Source organism: Hyperolius riggenbachi, chromosome 5, assembly GCF_040937935.1.
Source record: "Hyperolius riggenbachi isolate aHypRig1 chromosome 5, aHypRig1.pri, whole genome shotgun sequence".
In the NCBI taxonomy this organism is placed as follows: domain Eukaryota; kingdom Metazoa; phylum Chordata; class Amphibia; order Anura; family Hyperoliidae; genus Hyperolius; species Hyperolius riggenbachi.
Window position 1 is genome coordinate 331,207,527 of NC_090650.1, and position 14,976 is coordinate 331,222,502.

Genomic DNA, 14,976 nt, shown 5'->3' on the forward strand with positions numbered 1-14,976 from the left:
TTCTTCTGTTTAACGAACAGGTCTTAGTAAATTGAAGCCACGTTATTTCGGTAAATTACCAACTATTACCGCATGTGTGAAAATCTTAGTGAATTTGGATAAAACAGTCTAAAATACCAAATAATTTTCACTCAAAAGGTCTTCATGAACGGAGCCCAAAATCCTGCACTAATGATTTTGTTTAATTGTTTATATGGTCTGTCGATAAGTAAATCCTCCTTTTCTGAATTCTTCTCCCCTAGACAGTGGCTATTATATGCACCTCAGTACCAGCACACTCAGCAACGGGCAAAGGGCCTTACTGGAAAGCCGTCTTTTCTATCCCAAGAGAGGATTTCAGTGCTTGGAATTCTTTTACTACCACAACGGACATGAAAGTGACCGCCTGAACATCTGGCTCAGAGAATACACAGCTGTGGCTCCAAACGGCACTCTAACCTTTGTCACCACTGTTGATAGTAAGACATGAGTATTATCATATTTGTTTCTAAATGCATAGGATAAACTGTATCTTCAGCCACAGGTATGGAATTGTGCACTGGTCCGTGAGTGTGGGCTGCCGGAAATTGTGCTCACTGATTGAAACCAATGTGATGGATAAATATGCACATGTGAATGATTCCCCGACTAGTAGGCAGTATCAGGGCCGGATTTCTGGAAAGGCTGCAAAGGCCCTGGGCCTTGGGTGGCTTAAGCCCAAGGGAAGGCTAGACTTGGAAGAGGGGCAGCAGGACATTGAAGAAGGGTTGCTGCATCTAAAGGAGGAGGCTGCAAATTGAAAAGGGAGTTACAAATGGGGAACAACACAAGGAAGAGGGATGCTGCCTCTCAAGAGAGCTATACATGAAAGAGAGAGGCTGCTGCACATAGATTTTACACATGGAAAAGGGGCTGCATATGGAATGTGGTGGTGGGGTGGGGGGGTTGCTGCTCATGAAAGGGAAGAAACAAGAAAGTTGGCCTAGGGGCACTAAAATTAAACATTCGGCCTTGGGCATTATGGTCAATGGAAGACCACTCATATTAATGGATTCTTAACAATGTTGGAAAAGTACAACATACATCATGCTCTTATCTGAAAACATTTTTTGCAATGTGCAGCTGGGAACATAATTGTAAGAATACAGATCACAGAGGCCAATATTGCCACCAGGCAACCACTGATCCTGCTCCCCCTCTTCCCATCGCAGAGGTTGACATGAAGAAATGTACAGAATCCATCAGATTTACCCGATCTGTCATCGGGTCCTCATCAGTATTTCTTCTCATGTCATAGGTCATTGGAATTGTGAAAAGAGAGGACCCACCAAGGATCACAAAAATATGATCCATCCCTTACACTTTCCTGATTGTCTCGGGTCAACCATTAAACCACTGCAGTGAGGTGGAAAGGGAGTCTGCATAAAGGGGGTACATAACTATACCTATTATTGTGAAGGCAAGATTATATGGGTGAGGCATGACTGCAGTTATAACAAGGATAAACAAGCTGAAGTTGTTGAGTGGATGAGGAACCATATTGCTGTAATGGTTATAGTTAGACTTGAAAGTGACACAAAAGCGGAAAAAAAAGTATGATATAATGAATTGGTTGTGTAGTACAGATAATTGCTAGAACATTAGTAGCAAAGAAAATATTCTCATATTTTTATTTTCAGTTATATCGTTTATTTTATAACATTGCATCATTCTCTAATATTTGCAGTTTACACATTACACTCAGCATTCTAAATGATTTCACAGAGCAGGCTAGTGAACTTTTGAACTTTCCTCTGCAGAAAAAAAACAAAATACAGTGACAGAAACTTGAGATAATAAGCTTCAGAAGACTGAGCTCTCTGTGAAAGTCGTGGAGAGATCAGTGGCTCTTTTGCATAGATAAGAACTGGAGTTTAACTCTTCCTGTTCTGGAAACAATATTGGATCCATCTGAAAATGGCGCCTGCGAATAATGGCGCACGGTGTTGCCGCTAATCCGTTTGCCGCTTATCGCTATTTAACGTTAAAGGCTTATTGTTATTTAACATTAAAGCCTTATTGTTATTTACCGTTAACACACAGAACCCTCTCTGTACCTAACCCTAACCCCCCCCCCCCCCCCCCCTGGTGGTGCCTAACTCTAAGACCCCCCTGGTGGTGCCTTACCCTAAGACCCCCCTCGGTGGTGCCTAACCCTAAGACCCCCTGGTGGTGCCTAATCCTAACCACCCCCCTGGTGGTGCCTAACCACCCCCTTGGTGGTGCCTAACCCTAAGATCCCCCCCCCCCCAGTGGCGCCTAACCCTAACCTTGACAGTGTTACACTAAATCCATTCACCGTTTTGCAGTTAAATAACGTCTGCAGTTTGGCTTATGTAGGGCGCTATTGATAAATAACGTTACTGTGGGCAATAACGTCTGCTGTTTGGCAAATGAGCGGCACTATTGATAAATAACGTTAGTGTGTGCCACTATTGATAAATAACGTTACTGCGGGTTCCGTTTCTCTTTTTTTTTCCTGTGCGCCATTATTATGCAGTACTAACGATAAATAGCGATAAGCGTGTCTTTTTAATGCGGCGCCATTTTTATGCATAGGCGCTGCCGCTGTGCGCCATTATTCACTGATCCGAACAATATTAGACTAATATCTCTGCTGCTAATGTTTTATTTCTTAGCTGTACTACACATACAAATCATATCGTAAGTTTATTTTCACTTCAGATTCCCTTTAATGGGGCACATGTAATGATCGCAAGAGTAATAGGGAGTTTTCTTTGAGTACACCAGGGCAATTAGGGGGAGGATTAGAAGGCCTTATTGCAGCATTTCCACTTGTGGAATCATATATCTAAACTGTTGGCCAGAATAATTTATTTTTCTTTCTTTCTTAGTTGGTTATAATGACAATCTAAAACCCAATTCATTTATTGGGCGCTTCATATTTATATATTTTTTCAGATTACCTATAGTTGTACCATTACTATGGATAAACTTCTGAATTTCCTAGTTTCCTAACAGTAATCAACTTTCCACAGCAGAAATTGGTATGCAGTAACTGGTATGTGATTTGGAAATTTGGGGCCAATCAGAAAACTCAGAAGTCTTAGGGCTCGTTTCCACTATTGCGGTGCGGAATCGCCTGGATTCCACCACTGATGAAATCGCATGCGGATGCGATTCCCCATTCGTTTTTTGCAGCGAATTCGCATGCGATTTCGCATAGATGAGGGTATATGCGATTTTAACCATGTCACTGCCTGTGTGAATTTACATTGGTACCTATGCGAATTCGCGGCAAAAATTGCATCGGGAAAACGCATGCGATTTCCCTATTAAATACATTACATGTGATTCACATGCGATTCCCATGCATTCCACTCGCAGGCGAATTCTGCGGCTCTTTTGTGCGTTTTTTCACTGCTGAAAAAAACCGCACCTCAACAACGCTACAGTGGAAACAGGCCCATCCACTTGCATTACATGTGCGAATCCGCATGCGTTGGACGCATGCGGATCCGCGATAGTGGAAACGAGCCCTCAAGCCAATCAAAGAATGCAGTAGGCTACTGCAGTTGCCGATTGAAAATGTGGATTCTGCATTTTCCTGTACATGTACATCATACAGATTTTGCACAATATATATATATATATATATATATATATATATATATATATATATATATATATACAGTATATTTACAATTAAATTGACTGCACAATATATATCTATATATATATATATCGAGATATATATATATATATATATATATATATATATATATATATATATACACAGTATATTTACAATTGACTTGACTGCAAAATAAATAAACATTCTGTGGAAGTCGGAAAGACAATAATCAGAAAGCAGAAATTTGTCAGAATCAGAAATCAGCATTTCTGACCACCCCTGACTATTATGTAATTATTCAACATTTCAGCATGTCAGCCTTCAGCATTATGTGTTAAGTGTAAACACTTGGATAGTGGATACTACTAACGGTTTTGTTTTCTTATTTCTAATGCTCAAAAATTTACACTGCAATATGTTTGTGTATATTCCTATAGTTAAAAGTCAATAAAACAGCAATTACAACAGGTAGCCCATCGATTTCTAACTCTTCCAATTCTTATGTTGTCTCAGGTCAACCAGCAAACTACTGGCAACTTTATCACGTGTCACTCAATGCAAAAAACAAGTTCAGAGTAGTCTTCGAAGGTGTAAAAGGCAGTGGAAACTCAAATGGAGGGTTTTCAATTGATGATATAAATTTATCTGAATCTACTTGTCCACATTTTGTCTGGCACATCCGGAATTTTGCCGACCAGCTCAACAATGTTAACACTAGGCTTTACAGTCCAGCCTATTATTCCAGAGATGGCTATGCTTTCCAGGTCCAGCTTACGGCCACAACAACTCCAGAGACGTTCCATGATCTAGGAATTTTTTTCCATCTTATCTCTGGGGAGAATGACAACAGGCTACAATGGCCTTGTTCCCTCAGACAGGCAACAATGGAGCTGATGGACCAGAATCCAGATATCAGAAAACGGATGTCAAATTTGAGGAGCATAACCACAGATCCATTACGCCTGAATAGTAAGTAAACATTTAAAGGAAAGTAAATATTAGATCTCTGATCATTAACTCTGAAATTAAAGGAATACTATCGATTCACATATTTTTTTCAATTGACACAGGAATTGTTTGGGAGGTGCTGCTAAGTACTGGTGTATACATTTTAGTAGCAACTTCTTTGTTTACTGTTATCAAAATACATTCAAACTTTACTGACGCCAAAACTGACGGCTGACTGAGCCATGAGGAGAGGGGAAATTCCCCTCACACTTGATCAGTTAACTCTATGTGTAGCTCTGTGTGTGACAGAGAAGAGAGCTCCCAACAGCTGCAGCTCCTGTGTCCTGTGTTTCTGACTGACATGTCTGAAGAGAACAGAGGAAATGTAACTAATTGTCACAGCTTTTTCATACTGTTTTTGCTTTCAGAGTTTGATATGTTTGATATTTGCTTTCTGTAGTCTGATATGCAACTCTGGCTGTGCATTGAAGCAGACACCCCTTCTGCAATTGATTTGTCCCAATATAGCTAAATCCTACCCTCAATAAATTACAACTTTTGCCTCTGATATTTAACATGAAAAGTAGGAAAATGTTTACACAGCTACTTAGACATTATTTGCACTGTCATTTTAGAACACTCGGGTATCGATAGTATTCCTTTAACACGTCATAATGGTTATATGTGAGGAATCGCGGAAGAGCCGCCGCCATGAGCCAGCGGCGGGCGGCTCTTTCCGCATCGCACGGAGAGGCAGCCGCCGCCTCGCATCATGAGGCGGCTGCCTCCGTGCAGCATGTTGCGGAACGCGGGGAAACCGCCGCGTTGGACGCGGCGGTTCGCGCACATGCTCCGGCGGCAGAGACTCGGAGCGGGGCTGCTGTGGCTGGGACATGTGGTCCCTCGAGATTTAGAGTGACGCGCGCGCACTCAGGCAGGGCCTTTATGGCAGCCAGTAGTAGTCAGCTGACCAGGCTGGTCAGCTGACTCTGGCTTCACTCCCCATTGGTCCAGCACGGTGGGAGGTGCTGGGGAGTGAAAGGGGTATATATACTACTGGCTGGTCATTTCTCGGGTGTCTGGCGTTGCGATCACATACGTGGGAGCACCCAGATCCGTAGTCAGATCCGTTAGTGTGCTGGGACCAGCTGGAGCTGTAATCCTACACTAAGCTAGATTCTGTTGATAGCTTAAAGTACTAGTTTGATTGTGATTATCTGTTATGACCTTTGCCTGCCTCGACTATCCTCCTGAACTCTGACCTTGTACCTCGTTATATCTGATACCCCTGCCTGTACTTTGACTCCGCCTCTGCCTCCTGATTTTGTACCCCGATATATCTGATACTCCGTTGCTGAACCCTGCCTGTACTTTGACTCCGCCTCTGCCTCCTGATTTTGTACCCCGATATATCTGATACTCCGTTGCTGAACCCCGCCTGTACTCCGACTCTGTCTTTGCCTACTGATATTGTACTTATCTGTCCGTCTGTATACGACCTGGCTTGTCCGACCTCGAGAACCGACCTCACGATTGGAGGCGGTTCCCCCGTCCTGTTGGTGACACTTCCTCCTGAGTGTCACTTTCGGACTTCCCTTCCCACTGTCAGTCTGACTCCTCCCGTCTAGGAGAGCTCAGATCTGCGGAAGGAATCTGTGCAGTCCTCCTTGCTGCACTGAGGCTTGTCCTCTGTATTACTGTTGCACCAATCACAACACTCTACTCAGGTGAACAGAAGTTAGCAAGTATATTGGATTATCGGTGATACTGCAGATCACATATAATCTGGTATACGTCTGTATTTCCTGTGATACTGCAGATCACCGGTAATCAGACCTCTCTGGGCTTCACCGATCGTTACAGAACGCCAGACCACAAAACCGATGGAATCACGCGCTGATCCTCTGACTGTGCTTGCCACTTCGGTGGATAACATTCATCAAGCACTGGGACAGCACAAAGCCTTAATCGATGCTCTATCAGGCTCTGTGAAAACCCTCCAGACGTCAGTTGATTCAGTGCGATCCCCTCATAGTGATGACATACGTATGCCTGTACCTGATAAATTTTCCGGCCACAAGTCTGACTTCCGGAATTTCAGGAGTAGAGTGTTGTCGTATTTCGAGTTGAGATCCCGATCCTCGGGGACTGAGACCCAACGGGTCATCTTTATTAAAACTTTGTTGACTGGGGACTCCCAGTCCTGGGCACATAACCTGCCTCCTACCGATGCCGCTCTGACCTCGGTAGAGGAATTCTTTAAGGCCATGGCCATAATCTACGACGACCCTGACCTTGCTGCGTCCTCAGAGCGGAAGCTCAAACTTTTGCGGCAAGGCAGAGGTTCGGTCGAGGATTATGCGGCGGAGTTCCGTAGGTGGTCAGTCACCTCTAGATTTGATAACTTCGCCCTAATGGATTATTTTTTGTCTGGGTTGACGGAGGAGGTCTCCGACTTAATGTTAACCGTACCCGAGCCCAAGACAGTTGATGAGGCCATATCATCGGCCATTCGAGTAGATCGCAGGCTACGCCATCAGAGGAAGGCTAGGGGCAGTAACCGTGTCAGGGTGACTTCGTACGCGGCACCGGTTGCTGCATCCTCTGTAACAGCATCTCCGCCTGTCTCACCCTTTCCGGCCTTGCCTCCACCAGAGCCGATGCAAATTGGTCGATCAAAACTGACCCAGGTGGAGCGAAGGCGGAGGATGACGGAACAATTGTGCCTATACTGTGCAGAAGCAGGACATAGGGTGCGAAACTGCCCCAACAGGGCGGGAAACGGGTCTGCCTAGGAGTAGTGGGGGGGTGACACCCTAGGCACACAAACCTCACCCCTTAAAGAGAAAAAATTACTTCTACCTTGTACGGTCACATGGGATGATAAGTCTGTTGCCACTGAAGCTTTTATTGACTCCGGCTCAGCGGCTAACTTTATGAACTTTGAGTTTGCTCAGGAGTTGGGTCTACCACTCACTCCCGTGAGACCCCCCATTCAGGTCACGGCAGTTGACGATTCCCCTTTGCAGTGGAATCGTCCCCTGTCACAGACTCCGCTTGTGAAGCTCACCATAGGGGTATTGCACGGGGAGCAGTTACAATTTTTTGTTTTACACATGTCCACCTCCACTATTATCCTAGGCATGCCTTGGTTGCAGGTTCATTCCCCGCAGATAGACTGGGCCACAGGACAGTTGACAGCATGGTCACCTCATTGTTTCCAGCAGTGTTTGGGGAGACTGACATTAGGTCTAACTAAGGTACAGGTGGAAGGTATACCGGAACAATACTCAGATTATGCCGATGTGTTTTGTCCCAAGGCCGCGGATAAATTACCCCCGCATCGCCCATTTGACTGTCCCATTGACCTTCGTTCCGGTTGTATGCCTCCTCGAGGCCATTTATATAACTTATCTGGCCCCGAGAAACTCGCCATGCAGGAGTACATCCGTGAGAACTTGGCAAAGGGCTTCATCAGGCCGTCCCGGTCACCCGCTGGGGCAGGCTTCTTTTTTGTTAAAAAGAAAGACGGGGGCTTACGGCCTTGCATCGATTATCGTGGCCTCAATAAAATCACAGTGAAGAATCGCTACCCGTTACCACTTATAGACGATTTGTTCACACAGGTCACTGAGGCTAGGATATTTTCAAAACTGGATTTACGGGGGGCATACAACCTGGTGCGTATAAGGAAGGGCGATGAATGGAAGACGGCCTTCAATACCCCTGATGGGCACTACGAGCATAGGGTGATGCCCTTCGGTTTGTGTAATGCCCCGGCCGTCTTCCAGGAACTCATCAATGAGGTTTTTCGGGAGGTGTTGGGAAAGTTCGTTTTAGTCTATCTAGACGACATTCTCATTTTTTCTAACAACCTCCCGGAACACAGAACCCATGTCAGGATGGTATTAGACAAACTGAGGCAGAATCTGTTATACGCCAAACTCGAGAAATGTATTTTTGAGGTCACGTCGGTTGCCTTTCTGGGGTATATAATCTCCACCTCAGGTCTGTCTATGGACCCTGCCAAGGTCTCCGCGGTCCTGGAATGGCCGCAGCCGGTGGGGTTAAAATCATTGCAACGGTTCTTGGGGTTTGCAAACTATTATAGAAGATTTATTAAGGGGTACTCCACAGTAGTCGCCCCTCTCACTAGCCTTACTAAAAAAGGGGCAGACACCACGCATTGGTCTCCCGAGGCCTTACAGGCTTTTTCTAAGTTAAAGGGGTTGTTCTGCTCAGCACCCATACTCAGACACGTGGACACTTCTTTTCCGTTTATTGTTGAGGTAGACGCCTCGGAGATCGGAGTGGGGGCTGTGCTGTCCCAGCGTTCTGGTCTCCAGGGTAGACTACACCCATGTGCCTATTTTTCCCGGAAGTTCTCTCCGGCAGAGAGAAACTACGACATAGGCAACAGGGAGCTTCTAGCCATCAAATTGGCCTTCGAAGAGTGGCGTCATTGGCTAGAAGGAGCTGAGCACACTATCACGGTTTATACCGACCACAAAAACCTGGAATACATCGAGGGGGCTAAAAGGTTAAGCCCAAGGCAGGCTCGATGGTCGCTATTTTTCTCGAGATTTACATTTTTGATCACGTATACGCCAGGTAGTAAGAATACCAAGGCAGACGCACTCTCTAGGTGTTTTGAGCCGGAGACAGCACAGCCCTCTGTTCCCGAGACCATTGTCCCACGAAGTGTGGTGTTAGCCGCCACCGAGACTTGAGAGGACTGGAAAGAGACCTTGAGTCCTTTTCAGCAGGATATCCCGGAAGGGAAACCAGACGGGGTATTATTTGTTCCGTTACCATTCCGTCTCCAGATCTTGGAGATGATCCACTCTCATAAGAACGCGGGACATCCTAGAGCGTCTAGAACGCAATATCTCGTGGCCAGATGTGCATGGTGGCCTTCGCTAGCCGCTGACTGCAAAGAGTTTGTCAGGGAATGTGCGGTGTGCGCGAAAAGCAAGCCCTCCCGGCTGGCATCTGTAGGTACTTTGCAGCCTTTGCCCACCCCGAGTGAACCCTGGACCCACTTGTCCATGGATTTCGTGGGAGAGCTTCCGAGATCTGAAGGCATGTCAGTTATTTGGGTGGTGGTTGACCGTTTTAGTAAGATGGCCCACTTCGTGCCTCTGAAAGGACTCCCCTCGGCCCAGGAACTGGCCGATTTATTTATCATCCATGTCTTCAGACTGCATGGCATTCCAGAAGACATAGTATCCGATCGGGGAGTCCAGTTTGTTTCGAAATTTTGGAAGGCATTCTGTCACCAAATGGGCATGAAATTGTCATTTTCCTCGGGGTACCACCCACAGACAAATGGCCAGACGGAGAGGGTCAACCAATCGTTAGAGCAATTTTTGAGATGCTACGTTGCCGAGGCACAGAGTGATTGGGTTAAATATTTACCTTATGCAGAATTTGCCCACAATAACTTAAAGAGTTCGTCCTCAGGTTTCTGTCCATTTCAGATTGTGACAGGTAAACTGCCCAAATTCTCCCCATTGCCAGTTGCGGCCACTCCGTTCCCAGCCTTGGAGGCGTGGCAAAGGTCGTTTAAGGACATGTGGTGGACCATCAAGAATAATCTTGTAAAAGCATTCCAGAGTCAGAAAGGTCAGGCTGACAAAAGATGCTCGTTAGAGTGGAAATTCCAACCAGGAGATTTGGTTTGGGTGTCAACCCGTCACCTGAGCCTAAAACAACCCTCTGACAAACTTGGTCCCAGGTTCGTGGGTCCATTCCCAGTTACTAGGAAGATCAACGATGTCACATATACCGTTGATCTTCCCACCAGCATGCGCGGAGTAAGGTCTTTCCACGTATCACTTCTCAAACCCGCAGTCCAGGTGGGTCCCACTCCTCCTCCTCCTGTCTTAGTCGATGCCCAACCTGAGTATGAGGTGGAAAAGATCATAGATTCACGTACTGTACAGAACTCGGTGCAGTATCTCGTACATTGGAAGGGGTACGGGATTGAGGAGAGGCAATGGGTACCTGGGAACCGCATGCATGCGGACGAGTTAGTGAGGGAATTTCATGCAGTACATCCAGAAAAACCTGGAAGGAGCTGTCCAGAGTCCACTCCTCGGGGGGGTACTGTGAGGAATCGTGGAAGAGCCGCGCACGGAGAGGCAGCCGCCGCCTCGCATCATGAGGCGGCTGCCTCCGTGCAGCATGTTGCGGAACGCGGCGAAACCGCCGCGTTGGACGCGGCGGTTCACGCACATGCTCCGGCGGCAGAGACTCGGAGCGGGGCTGCTGTGGCTGGGACATGTGGTCCCTCGAGATTTAGAGTGACGCGCGCGCGCGCGCACTCAGGCAGGGCCTTTATGGCAGCCAGTAGTAGTCAGCTGACCAGGCTGGTCAGCTGACTCTGGCTTCACTCCCCATTGGTCCAGCACGGTGGGAGGTCCTGGGGAGTGAAAGGGGTATATATACTACTGGCTGGTCATTTCTCGGGTGTCTGGCGTTGCGATCACATACGTGGGAGCACCCAGATCCGTAGTCAGATCCGTTAGTGTGCCGGGACCAGCTGGAGCTGTAATCCTACACTAAGCTAGATTCTGTTGATAGCTTAAAGTACTAGTTTGATTGTGATTATCTGTTATGACCTTTGCCTGCCTCGACTATCCTCCTGAACTCTGACCTTGCACCTCGTTATATCTGATACCCCGTTGCTGAACCCTGCCTGTACTTTGACTCCGCCTCTGCCTCCTGATTTTGTACCCCGATATATCTGATACTCCGTTGCTGAACCCCGCCTGTACTCCGACTCTGTTTTTGCCTACTGATATTGTACTTATCTGTCCGTCTGTATACGACCTGGCTTGTCCGACCTCGAGAACCGACCTCACGATTGGAGGCAGTTCCCCCGTCCTGTTGGTGACACTTCCTCCTGAGTGTCACTTTCGGACTTCCCTTCCCACTGTCAGTCTGACTCCTCCCGTCTAGGAGAGCTCAGATCTGCGGAAGGAATCTGTGCAGTCCTCCTTGCTGCACTGAGGCTTGTCCTCTGTATTACTGTTGCACCAATCACAACACTCTACTCAGGTGAACAGAGGTTAGCAAGTATATTGGATTATCGGTGATACTGCAGATCACATATAATCTGGTATACGTCTGTATTTCCTGTGATACTGCAGATCACCGGTAATCAGACCTCTCTGGGCTTCACCGATCGTTACATTATAGTCTTAATTCAAAACAATCATCAAAATTCTTGTAAGCCCCTAACACTTGCCACCACAGGGCTCCTTTAGGATTCTTCCATTTTAACTTGTTGCCAATTGGTGTGAATGCAGCTGCTCCCCCAGGACCACCTGATTCCAATTGGCCTGGGGGTGTGTTTTGCAAGAGATCGCACGCACCGATGCTTGAATGACTGAGCTCTGCTCCGTCATCAGTCTCCCAGCGACGATCGCCACTAGGAGACGGTTAGACGGCAAAGCCGCTGTCTATTTACACTGTACAACGCTGTGTTCTACGGCAGCGCTGTACTGAGGATAGCTGAGGCACAAGTGTGATCGGCTCTCATAGGCTGATGCCTATGACAGCCGATCGCTGTCATTGCTGGCGGGGGGAGGGAGGGATAAATAAATAAAAAAGGGGACATTTCTAAGAGAAAAAAAAAAAAAAAAGAGTACAAACAAATTAAAAAAAACAAATAAACATCGTGGGAGTGATCAGAGCCCACCAACAGAGCTTGTGTGCTGAGTTATACGGCCCTGCAGCGAGCCCTTAAAGCTGCAGTGGCCTGAATTGTAAAAATAGCCTGGTGTTGTAATTGCAAATTTTGAGTTGCAATTACGAAAATGCTAAATTTCAGCTCATCACCAACATACAGCACTGTGATCACACTGACTTGTGTGTCTGAAAGGGAGGCTCTTTTGATTGCGAGAGTATTAGAAATATATGCAGCTATAAATAACAGATCTGATTGGATTGATGCATTTTGCACATTACGATATATTTCTTCTGTACATTGGTTCACAGAGCAAGCCTTTGTAGTATGTAGTTAAAGCACATTACTATTTTCTAACTGAATAGTACTACTTAATTTAGTGTGAGCAGAGCCCCTTTCAGTCATGGGAGCTTTGCCAGTGTTGCACTTTGGTACTGCAAGCTTATAGTTGAGTAAGATATTTTGAGCCAGTTGCCCCTTTTTAAATGCTCCTTGATGAAGGAAAGCTAGGCTGAAGCATTGTGCTCAGCTATGATCTTGTAGTACTTGTTGAGAAGTCCAATTCTGGTCATGAGAGAGCAAGTTGGTATGTATGTGCTCATCCTTTACTTGGGAGCATCCTGCGCCTGCGCAGTAGTACTGCGCAAGCACAGAACATTCCCAACCACGGGAGCATGGTGGGAGCATGCCTGGCTGGGCTGGGCTTGCGTGGTGAAGCATGACTCAGCCAGGCTTTCGGGACATATTGCGGGTGACAGGTGTACCCCGGAGAGACAATGAGAGACTAAGCGGCCTCAAGGGGGTTTATGGAAGCCCCAGGTAAGTATTGTACTTGAGATGTTTTTCATCTCCGGTACACTTTAAGACCAAAAAGGAAAGAGCCTCTGTTTAACACCTATCTTTCTACAGGCACACCACCTGCAATGCTCTGCTTACATTGCATTTGCGGTTTGGAAAGAATCTCATTGCACTAGCGGGATAGTACTGCCATTGAGACAAGACACAGAACTTTTATATTGTGCTTTGCTCTTGGCAGACTCAAAGCTCCACTAGAGCGTGCTCTATAGGCAGTAACCGTGTTAGGGAGTCTTGCCCATGATGTGAATAGGTGCTGGCTTACTGAACAGGAAGAGCCAAAATTCGAACCCTGGTCTCCTGTGTCAGAAGCAGAGCCCTTAACCAGTACACGATCTAGCCACGATTTACCAGCATAATATAAGTTAATTAAAATTAAATATTTTTCTGGTCCTTGGGACCGGAAATATTCAAGCGCTTGTAAAATTGGATCAAATTACCTGTAGTAGGAACAGAGCCTTAACCACTTGAGGACCCACCCTTTACCCCCCCTTAAGGACCAGCGCTGTTTGATGGGATCTGTGCTGGGTGGGCTCTGCAGCCCCCAGCACAGATCAGCGGGCATGCAGAGCGATCAGCTCGCCCCCCTTTTTTCCCCCCTATGGGGATGATGTGCAGGGGGGGTCTGATCGCTCCTGCCTGCAGGCATATTGCGGGGGGGCACCTCAAAGCCCCCCTCCGCGGCGAAATTTCCCCCTCCCTCTCCTACCTGTCCCCTCCCCGGTGATCCGGGCTGCACAATACGCTATCCGTCCTTTGCAGCCAGTGACAGGACGTCCCCTGTCACATGGCGGCGATCCCCGGCCGCTGATTGGCCGGGGATCGCCGATCTGCCCTACGGCGGTGCTGCGCAGCAGCGCCGTACAATGTAAACAAAGCGGATTATTTCCGCTTGTGTTTACATTTAGCCTGCGAGCCGCCATCAGCGGTCCGCAGGCTATTCACGGAGCCCCCCGCCGTGAATTGACAGGAAGCAGCCGCTCGCGCGAGCGGCTGCTTCCTGATTAATCAGCCTGCAGCTGGCGACGCAGTACTGCGTCGCTGGTCCTGCAGCTGCCACTTTGCCGACGCACGGTATAAGCGTGCGGTCGGCAAGTGGTTAAAGAAAAACCTGAGGCCATTCAAAAAAAAAAAAAAAAAAAGGATACTTTCCTGGATCCTAATGAGGCTTCCCTCACCATCCTCTGGCCCCCCTCTTGCCGCTCACAGACCCGCCAGCAAGGGTGTGCTCCTCTTCTAGCATGAGCGTGGCCATACCTGTGCAGTAGCCTGAAACCACTTGTGCACGAGCTGCTCCGCCTTACTGCACAGGCACGGCCGTGCTTACGAAGGTGCAGTACACCCACGCTTGCGCTTGAAGAGGAACACGGTCCCAATGGGATATCTTGACAAGTCACTTTAGGTAATATTTGGAGAGTCTGCACTCAGCAGCGGAGGACCAGACAGTGAGGGAAGCCTCATTAGGATCCAGAGGCTTCCCTTTCCTTAGGTAAGTATGTGATTTTTAGGGATGATCAATGAGATGCAAATTCTGAAATTATGCAAATTTTTATGCAAATATATGCAGTTTAAAAAATGGACCAATCAATTTAAACCCAGGTTTAAATTGATTGGTCCATTTTCAAGCTGCATATATTTGCATAAGAATTTGCATAAATGTGCATCAACTCAGAATAATTTGCATATATGTGACCATCCCTGGTAATTTTGTCTCAAGTCTCAGCTTTGGCTCAGGTTCACTTTTTAACATTTAGAATTTTTATATACTTTAATGCCCTTGCAAGAATAGCAGTCTTTTCAAACCACAGCATTTCACTAGCTTTCAATGAGTGCATTTTTCAGTGTAACTGGATACAGTGAAATCGGA

General features: G+C 46.9%; 1 protein-coding gene across 1 annotated transcript in view; it reads left to right on the top strand.

Annotated features, from left to right (window-relative positions):
- LOC137517718 (meprin A subunit beta-like) overlaps positions 1-14,976 on the top strand; it is a 53,086-nt gene that overhangs the window by 28,973 nt on the left and 9,137 nt on the right. The window contains exons 10-11 of the mRNA XM_068234736.1: positions 243-458; positions 4,127-4,582. Of these exons, the coding sequence (XP_068090837.1) occupies positions 243-458; positions 4,127-4,582 (672 nt within the window). The remainder of the gene's footprint in view (positions 1-242; positions 459-4,126; positions 4,583-14,976) is intronic.